The sequence below is a fragment of the Condylura cristata genome, unplaced genomic scaffold (genome assembly GCF_000260355.1).
Source record: "Condylura cristata isolate star-nosed mole 26May11 unplaced genomic scaffold, ConCri1.0 scaffold00026, whole genome shotgun sequence".
In the NCBI taxonomy this organism is placed as follows: domain Eukaryota; kingdom Metazoa; phylum Chordata; class Mammalia; order Eulipotyphla; family Talpidae; genus Condylura; species Condylura cristata.
In genome coordinates, this window is record NW_004567127.1 from 1,396,412 (window position 1) to 1,406,352 (window position 9,941).

At 49.9% G+C, this 9,941-nt stretch overlaps 1 protein-coding gene across 1 annotated transcript; it reads left to right on the forward strand.

Annotated features, from left to right (window-relative positions):
• Positions 1-4,300: 4,300 nt before the first annotated feature.
• TXNIP (thioredoxin interacting protein) lies at positions 4,301-8,321 on the forward strand. Its single transcript, XM_012730190.1, has 8 exons — positions 4,301-4,793; positions 5,297-5,369; positions 5,473-5,620; positions 5,820-5,922; positions 6,058-6,314; positions 6,423-6,579; positions 6,686-6,837; positions 6,955-8,321. Exons 1-8 carry the CDS (start codon positions 4,544-4,546, stop codon positions 6,988-6,990), a joined length of 1,176 nt encoding a protein of 391 aa, XP_012585644.1. The 5' UTR covers positions 4,301-4,543; the 3' UTR covers positions 6,991-8,321.
• The last annotated feature ends 1,620 nt before the right edge of the window (positions 8,322-9,941 follow it).

The window sequence follows — 9,941 nt, forward strand, 5'->3', positions numbered from 1 at the left end:
CTTATATGCATAAATAAAATAATTCTTTAAAAAAGAGAAGCCACAATCTTGAGTTAAAAAAATTACTCAGTGAGAGTCCCACCTCCCCCCCCCCCACTCCTGATAATCCCATCACCATTATTGATAGAGGAACATAAGACACTATGTAGGAGTCAAGGTGAATAAGGCCTGCAGAACCACTCTGGTTTGCTCTGGAAACCTTGAAGGAAGCCATTTCAGTGGTCACTGGGGACAAGTTTAGTCAGCAGAAAAAGCTGGTATGTTATGCTCCTGAGACACTTGACAATAGAAGGAAGAAAACAGATGGGGTTAGTGCATGAGAATGGAAATAAGATTTTTAAAAATATACCAAGAGAACTTGACGATCTCTTAAATGAGTCTGCAACTGTTCTGAACATACAAATCCACTTCCTCTCCCCATCTCTCCCTGAAGGTGGATAACTCCTACATCTCCAGTATTTCCTCACCATAGAAAAAGTTTCTTCTAGGGCCTTCCCCCTACTGCTGAGGCGGCAGGCTGGCCTCTCTCCCACCTTGGGGTTGCTGGGGGTGCCTGCACTGCATCTCAGAGCAGGGTGGGGTGGAGACTGGACTGAGCAAGAGATGCTCTGCCCCTCCCCTTGCAGCCCCTCGAGGCCCTGTGCCCCCCAGCCCCCCCCCACCCGTGCCTCCCTGTGCTCTGTGTGTAGGCTGTCCCCAGGGCTTCACAGAGAAAGTCATGTGTGACAGCAAAAAAGAAAAAGAAAAAGAGATCCCAATGCACATGTAATGTGGACTTGCAGGTGAGGTGTTTTAAGTAACAAGAGCTACACTAAGAAAACAAACAAAAAGAGGCCCTCACAGAGCCTCCTGCAGACAAGGACAGGGTCTGGGAAGCAGCCGCACAGTTGGCTGTCCCAGGGCAAGTCACTTGACGAAACCAAGGAAACTAGAGCTCTTCTAAAGACCCCGAAGAATCCCCCTTCCTCAACCATTTTGAGTCTCACCCTGAATCCTTTACAGTAAAGACTGGACAGGCAGGCCAACACGCGGGCCAGGCTGCAGATTCTAGCTGAGGCAGACCTGGGTTTACTTACAAAATCTGTGACCTCAGGCAAGTCAGAAACACCCTGCACCTGTCTTAACCCTTCGTCATAGAGTTATTGTGACAATTCACCAAAATAATCCAACTTTAATCCTTTCTGGAGCAAGATGATTGGTGAATTCATAAACAAAACATCACTGACATAATTACGGAAAGGACGTGGCCCATTACAGGTGCTCTATAAATGACCCAAAAAGTTACTGACCTCCAAGAGGCTGTATCGATTTGCCACATGGCTTTATTAATCTATGACTTGGAGGCATATATCCAGAACTGAACAGACTTACTTGGCACTTTCCCTTCCTATCTTGGTTTGACCCTGAATTAACATCCCCTGGAATAAAAGGGGAAATGGTGACTAAAGATGAAAGGAGCACTGAGGGGTGGAGGTGACAGTGATTAAAAGCACAAAGGAAGGGGGTTGTTTTGCATTAGGAGGTGGTCTTCACAGCTCTTTGTCAGGCCAGAGGTTAAAAAGAAAAGTAACAGCTGCTTGTCTGAGGACCTCAGAGCACTTTGGCCCAGGAGACCAAATGACAGTCACCACCGGGTTTCCTATTGGCACTGGGAGTGAACAAGGTGGGAAGGAACAGGTAAAGATGACCTCACTTGCAAAATTCCTGGACTTAACCCTACTTTGCAGTTCCTCCTGGGCCTGCCCTTTCCCCCAGCACCCCTGAGGAGAAGTGTTTGCACCCCACATTTCAGCCAAGTGTTTACCAGATTTTTTTATTCTCTCACCTAGGAATTGAGAAAGAAGAAATGTGGGGGACAGGCAATTTTTATCAGAATACCGGGTTATAAGGTGAAAGGTCGTAAACAACTCTGGCTCAGAGGTTCCCTTGCAGAACATGTCTTGGCTGCAGGCCTGGTGGGCAGCTCGCTGCCAAAGTGAAATCGTCTTCTGGCATTTACAGGAACCCAAACATAACACAGAGCAAACAAGTGGTCTCCACTGAGTTTTGCAAAACAGGAAAGAAGAACCTGGAGCCCATGAGCAGAACTTACAGCAAGAGCGAACTACCTTAAGGTTTTTCCAGTTCTTGTATGCATAAATAAATGAATCTTCAAAAATAAAAACAAAAACAGCCCCAGGTTTTTTCAAACTGAAAAGTGCAATACTTCATAGACTTGCCGAATCAATACAGCATGTCTCTTTCTCTGATCTATCATTACTCCCCTCTCACCAGCCCCTTAAAAAATATTATTTGTGGCTTTCTTTGTAAATATTTTGACATTTCATATTTTTACACCTTATATCTAGCAAACTAAGTGTTCTTCTAGAAGCCACACTTTTGGATTTTAAAAATCATTTTAGTTGAGTCCCACTTCCCCAGATTCCAATAACTGAACCAATGTTGTTGACTGGCTGAAAACAACTCAGTGCTTGTTGATTAACTTTCTAGAACAGAGTGTCACCTCAAACCCACAGATCTTAAGGATCAACATGTTCTGCTTTTTGTTCCTGGGCGCTGGTGCTGTGTATATGTGCGCATATGTTTTCTCATACAGTCTTCATGCTTGACTCATGACCTTGCTTAATATCAAGATTGAGTTATAACTTGCTAGCCGGAGGGTGTCAGCCCAGTTAAGGTGTATGAGGAAGAAGGATCCTTCACAGTAGTGAAAAATAACCTGCTTCTCTTTTGTTTTTGTTTTTTTGCTGAAAGGGTAAGATTTGCGAGTTTTCTAAGGATTCTTACTTCTCTGTCTCGACTTGAGGGGACATTATCTTCCTCTTCCTGCACAAAAAATGAGGTAATGATCTAATACCCCAACACAGACCATGAAGGGGTTCAGGAATCAAAGAAGAGAAGGACGAACCCAGGTATTTCTGCATCGAGATTTTTCTTCCAGCGTTTATGACTAATATTTCAGGAGTCAGCTGTGAAGGCACCTTAAGGCCAGCTAGGGAAAACCCATCTGGAAGCCAAATGCTGACACAGAATGAGGTGTCAAGGTCTCCTACAGCTGAGCTTACAGTGTTCAAGCGACCCTTCTGTCCCCTCTTTCTTTTTTTACTGATTCCTAAACTTTTAACAGGCAGGAAAATCCTCCACGCAGGGACACAGCCGTCTCTCCACTGATACTGTAGTTAAGAACAAGCAGCTTTGGCTTTCTTGCGTTTAACTAACAGGAAAGTTTCGAGGAGGGTGGGCAACCGGCTCAGGAAGGCACCTTTGATTCAGTGAGTTAAAGACAAGAGTGAAAGTAACCCGGGAAGAAAGCGAAAAAACACCTCCCCCCCCCTTTTCCTGGAGAAGCAGGGAGTGGGTGAGAAATAATCAGAACCTGAAGGACACAGGTTAACAAAGAGGTAATGAGGTAAGGCGAGGAACATAAACAAAGTGTTCCCCAACTTTGCACAGAGAAACCAAGCGATGAGGGGATAAGCAGCAGGATGTGAACACGCCCTTACAATTTCCGTTCCAGAGAGAACAGGAAAGAGGGTACAGGGGGTGCGAAACACACAGGCACACAGAGCCGCGCCCCCAGGGGCAGACCGCGGAGGGCTGCGGGACCCCCAGCCCGCTTTGCAGGGAGGAATGGGGAGCCGGCGGTGCGCGGCCAGTGTCACATACACGGCGCAGTGTCTCACACACGGCGGGGCTGGTTTTCCTCAGTCAGGACGCGGGGCTAAGAGCAAGACAAAGGGGGTTTCCTGAAGCCTGCGTGACCCCGGCCCCCCTCCCCCAGCCGAGAGGCTCCCCTGAGCCCCGCTCGGTTCCCACGCCGGCGGGGAGCGCGGGCAAACGCTCGCCGAGGAACGAACGCCCTGGCCAACGCCAGCACGAAATTTCCTCAAAACACAGTTTTCTGTCACTGCCACTGCGGGGGCCGCTCACGGCCCAAAGGCACCGCACCTGCCCTCGAAAGCCCGGCGCCCGGGGTGGATTTGGGGTCAGCGAGGCCCCGCTCGCCCAGCGCTGGGGAGGGCGCCCCGCGCGCGTCAGCCCCCTCGCCCCGCGCCCCTCCGCCCCCACCACCCGCGCGGCGGCAGAGCGCAACCATTTTCCCCGCCAGGAACACACCGTGTTCACGCGCCGCCGGCCGCGCGCTGATTGGTCGAGCGCCTGGTAAACAAGGGCCGGGCAGCCAATGGGAGCGCTGTGCACGAGGACAGCACGCGCCTCCGGGCCGGCGCTCGCGTGGGCACGGGCGCTCGGAGACTATAAAGGGCCGTTTCCGGCTCTGCCCTGGAACTCTGCGCCCAGTCTCCGAGCGGTGCTGTCATCCTCACGCCACGCTCGCCTCTGGCAGTTGGGGGTGAAAAGGAAAGAGAAGAACCAGCTTGTCTTTTCTTTTGCAGTCCGTTGCCATAACCTGCCACTTAAAACCCAAAGTCTTTTCTTGAGACGTCCAGTCGAGAGCGAAGTCTTCTTTTATTGTCTGCGGTTTTGGGGCTGGAGTTTTGCTTCCCTCCCTCATTTGTCGCTCTCGAGGCAGCCCAGCACCATCATGGTGATGTTCAAGAAGATCAAGTCTTTGGAGGTGGTCTTTAACGATCCCGAGAAGGTGTACGGCAGCGGGGAGAAGGTGGCCGGCCGGGTGCTGGTGGAGGTGTGCGAGGTGACCCGGGTCAAGGCCGTGAGGATCCTGGCCTGCGGGGTGGCCAAAGTCCTCTGGACGCAGGGCTCCCAGCAGTGCAAGCAGACCTTGGATTACCTGCGCTACGAGGACACGCTCCTCCTGGAGGACGAGCCGACAGGTGAGTGGCCCACTTGTTTCCCAGGGGTGAGCGCTGGCCAGTCAGCGGGCGGGGACTCCGCTGTGCCTTGGAAGAGGCTCGGGCTGGGTGGGGAGACTCCTGCGTCGCTCGCTTCCTTATCGCTCACATTTTAACTGGCAGCCCCCACCTGCCCCGGGCGCTGGGTTCAATTTCTTAGGGTGCTGTACTCTGAGAGTGACTCTAAGGGATGTTAACATAGCTCTTGAAGAAAAGTTAAAACATTTTCCTTTTTTGTTTAAGGAGCTTATTCTTTGTTTCCTGTTTAAAATAATAGTAGGCTAATTGCCCTGGTTGAGCCTTTGAACATACAGGGCTTTTGCAAGTGCATCAGCGTCTCTCACTGGAGACTATTGGGGGGGGGGGTGAGGGGGGTGAAGGCTACCTTACATTAATCTTGCACACTGCCCAGGAACTCTCTATCACATAGGTGCATTTTAAGTGTTAGAAGAAACCTCATGTCTACTCACTTTATCTCCCTTCAGGTGAGAATGAGATGGTGATCATGAGACCTGGAAACACCTATGAGTACAAGTTTGGCTTTGAGCTTCCTGAGGGGTAGGTTTCTGCTCCCTGTGCCTTAGAGCTTTTCCTTTCTAAACATTTGATCGCTTTCTGTTCCTGGAGGGCATGTTTAAGTGTTTTCTTTTTCTTGCCACAGGCCACTGGGAACATCCTTCAAAGGAAAATACGGGTGTGTGGACTACTGGGTGAAGGCTTTTCTTGATCGCCCCAGCCAGCCGACTCAGGAGACCAAGAAAATCTTTGAAGTGATGGATCTAGTGGATGTCACTACTCCTGATTTAATGGTGAGGCTCATTTTAAGATCCTGTTCTCCCCGGTCTCAGATAAGTCAAAAGTCTTGGGCATTAGATTGAAGCACCTCTGGGAATCAAGTCCCCAGGCAAGATGGGAGGGAATGTGCCTACTCTAGGGAGAGGAGCGAAGAGTAGAGACTAGAGAAATGACGTCTAAAAATTCTGAAAACACCTCTCTCCTCCTACATAGGCACCGGTATCTGCTAAAAAGGAGAAGAAAGTTTCCTGCATGTTCATTCCTGATGGACAAGTGTCTGTCTCTGCCCGAATTGACAGAAAAGGATTCTGTGAAGGTAAACAAGCTTGTGCTTAAGACAATCCAGTCAAATAGCATGGCAGCCTGGGGTTTGGGGCGGGGGACAGGGTCAGAGGAGCAAGATCACCAGCTGAACTAAGTATCAATAAGTTTTCATTTTTGTCATTGCTAGGTGATGAGATTTCCATCCATGCTGACTTCGAGAACACGTGTTCCCGCATCGTGGTCCCCAAAGCTGCCATTATATCCCGCCACACTTACCTTGCCAACGGCCAGACCAAGGTGCTAAAACAAAAGCTGTCGTCGGTCAGAGGCAATCACATCATCTCGGGAACCTGTGCGTCCTGGCGGGGCAAGAGCCTCCGAGTGCAGAAGATCAGGCCTTCCATCCTGGGCTGCAACATCCTTCGCGTTGAATACTCCCTGCTGGTGAGTAGGTGGGGTTGGCTTCTGGAGAGATCGTTCATCTGTCCCAAAGTGGGTGTCTTCTGTCTTCTCCAAACCGCTAAGCTAACACACTGCCATTTTCCTTTCTAGATCTATGTCAGTGTCCCTGGCTCCAAGAACGTCACCCTTGACCTGCCTCTGGTGATTGGCAGCAGGTCGGGGTTGAGCAGCCGGACATCCAGCATGGCCAGCAGGACCAGCTCTGAGATGAGTTGGGTGGATTTGAACATCCCTGATACCCCAGAAGGTGAGCCATGTCTAACGTCTCTTCTTTGCCTCTGAGCTGCTTTGGATTTGTGAAACTGTAGTCGGGCACCTTTGGCCAAGCTCCTCACCCTATGCCCTCTCTCCAGCTCCTCCTTGCTACATGGATATCATTCCTGAAGATCACCGGCTGGAGAGCCCCACCACTCCCCTGCTAGATGACACAGATGGCTCCCAAGACAGCCCCATTTTTATGTACGCTCCTGAGTTCAAGTTCATGCCACCACCTACTTACACTGAGGTGAGAATTGTCCTCTTACCTCCCTCCTACACCTTCTGTGGAAGTTGACTCAGTGTGGGGTCGCTGACCTGGGTTAATTCTTCTTACCCAACTAAAGACTTTTCTTTCTTCACCCAGGTGGACCCCTGCATCCTCAACAACAACGTGCAGTGAGCCTGTGAAAGAAAAGAAGCAACTAGATCTATTTGTTTCTTTCTGCCTCTCTTCCTGGACTCTTTAGAGCCTCGGCAGTCTTTCCAGAGGGGACACATGTCTGCCCCACCTGCTGACCCCCAGTGTAGGAGGCGCTCGGCAGGCAGCCTCCCGGGTCCTAACAGTGCGCGCCCATTCTCAGTCAGCGGGATGCTGTTGATACCAGGGCGTTTACTGGGTGGGCTTCAAACAGTAGAAAAGTCCAGTCCACCCTATTTTTCTCCAGTCCCCTTGAAAACCCAAGGAGTTTTCAGTAGCTTTGAGTAAGGGGTAGAAATGGTCTGTTGTCCGTTGTCCCAAGGATTTTCTGAAGGGATTATAGACTGTTGTAACATCAGGTTTTGAACTTCAGTAACATGGAGCAGAATAATTTAACAAACTGGGAGAATGAAAAGGGGAAAGAAAAGCATCGCCAAAACTCTGAGAAAGGGTTTCTAAAAATCAGTGTTACTCTTTGAACACTCAGCAGAAACAAAAAGCCATCCAGGGAGGATTTGGTTTGGACTTTGAAGAGAGCTCCCTGTGTGAGTGAAAGGGAAGAAGCTTTAGGTTGTCTTTGCTGAGAGTGTTCTTTAATCTGGCGCTCAGCGGTTACTGTGCCCCACAGCGATCTTCAGGCAATCTCGGACCTCTGTACTGTGTTTCCCTGTTGCAGACATTTTCGGGGTGGGGAGAATGTTTTCATGTGACTTCTTGGAACTGACCCTAAGATGATGGTCTTAGCACTTTAGTTCCTGTCAAATTCTCATTTTCTCTCTCACATGGAAGCTAAAGCACGTCTGTATGTATGAATAAGCACAATGACAAAAAATAGTGTTATTCAGTACTTCCAAGACTGCAGAGTTCTGTCACCTGACACTCTAATCAGATGAGGAGTGTGCTGCTGTCAGCCTTGCCCACTGTGACTTCTCTAAACTCACGGAGTAACTCCAGACAAGATGCCTGCTTTTGTGAAGAACCTCCAGACACCACCACAAGCGACTAGAGGGCGTGGCTGCACCGAAGTCCCAGGCACACCCTGCCCAGCCCAGCGAGGGGAGCCCCCTGGCTGCAGACCCTGGCGCCTGGTCAGCCGCCCCCCCGCCCTTGAGCACTTTGTTCACTGTCCTGTGTGGGAGCCCTGGCTCTAGCCGCCTTCTATGGGCTGAAGGTGGTTTTATGTTTTGTTTTTTTTTAATTGTGTATCTTTTTGTAAGATAAAGCTATATTTTGTACTTAACCAGATATATTTTCACCCCAGATGGGAATATTCTTTATTAAAAAAAAAATAAAGCTTTTTTTAATGGCAAAAACTTTGTCTGTGAAATGGTGTTGGAGACTGAAAAGGAAGTGTCTAAAGGAGCTTTCTTCCTACTTGACAATACACATGGCTGAGAACCCTGTGGACAAAACACTCCCTGTTTACCCTAAAGAATATGGTCAGAATAGGGGTTGGCAGGGTGAAGAGGGAAGGCATTTGAGCTACATTTAGTCTTGTGAAGAACTACAGTGGGTTCTTGTGGTCTAATTTTTAAGTTTGATTCATGCATGTAAGAACTGGGGTGTAGGCGGAGGTGCGAGGAGTAAGGATTCACCTGAACAGAGTGGGGAGCAAACAGGCGGATGCACTGTGTGTGGGGGGGTGGTGACAAGAGGGGTCTGCTGCGCCCTGGGGTCCCTCCCTGGCCAGGGGTCAACTGCGGCAGCTGGAGACAGCTTGATAGTGCTGAGACCCCCCTGTGCCCCCAAGGAGGCCCCAGTCTAAGCTAATTTCCAACATCTACAACTCATCACTGAATTCCTCAAATTAGGGCATGTATTTATCCTTTTGTAAAAAAATGAATTTAAAGGGAAATGAGGTTAGGTTTGTGAGGGAATTTGGAAGGGAATGGTTAAGGTTTGATTTAATTTCTTCTCATTGTAGAATTTCTTCCCAGTGTAAACCTGGTTTGTACGAATGAGACATAAGCTAACAAAAATTTATTTAGGCTTTAAGGATTTGCGGAAGGCAGCTACCACCTTTTGTCTCTGCAGATCCTAACTGCACATTAGGACTCCTTGGGTGCCTGCTGGCTGTTCACCAGTCCCCTCCCCCATAGCGTGTTCCTCCGAGGCAGCGATGTTTACTTGCAGAGAAGTAAGCCCACCACCCCTAGTGGGAGGGACGCTGTTACCACTGAAGAAGTGAGTACCACTGGAGACCCGAAGAGGCAGAGGTTAATTCCGGCTAATCTAAACCACTGCAGGCACAGCTAGTCCCGCTCCTTATTTGGGGTTCAGCTTCTCTGTGAACCTCCACACTAATTCCCAGTCTCGGACTGATGGGCGTTGGTAAGGCCAGGGCCAGCTGAACAGAAAGGGGGGGCGAGCAGCTGCCCGAGTTCCAGCCTCCCACCGTGTCTCACGCTCAGCAGAGCGTTCGCTCTGCGCTGGCTCTGGCTGTTTCCTCACCGAGGTGTTGGCTTCTGGTTCAGTTCCCTGGCAACTCACCTTTCCTCTTGCCTCAGCCACCTCCTTTTTCTCACCTGTTCAGGATTTTATTGGCTCCTCCCTTTTGTGGATCTGCAACCAGGAAACTAGGTTAAAGTTGATGGAAAAGTTTTTTCTATAGCTTGTTTTCCAGGAGCTGGACGGGCAGAGCAGGCCCGAGGCGAGTGTCCACAGGGCTGGTGTCTGCAGCCGGTCGCTGCGTGGGCGTCACCCACGTCTGCGGACACCTGACCGATGTGGCCCCTGCCCTCCCAGCACCTCTAGTCCAGCACTGTCCAGTGAACTTTCTGTGAAGTTGGAAATGTTCTTTACTGGTGCTAAGAGGCAGCCATGAGCCACGCTGAAAAGAGGCCACGGTGACCTATGGACTGCACTTTTGTTTAATTACTTTAGCTCCCTGTCTCAAGGCTGCCACACAGCAAAATCTGAGGGAGGAAGGAAGC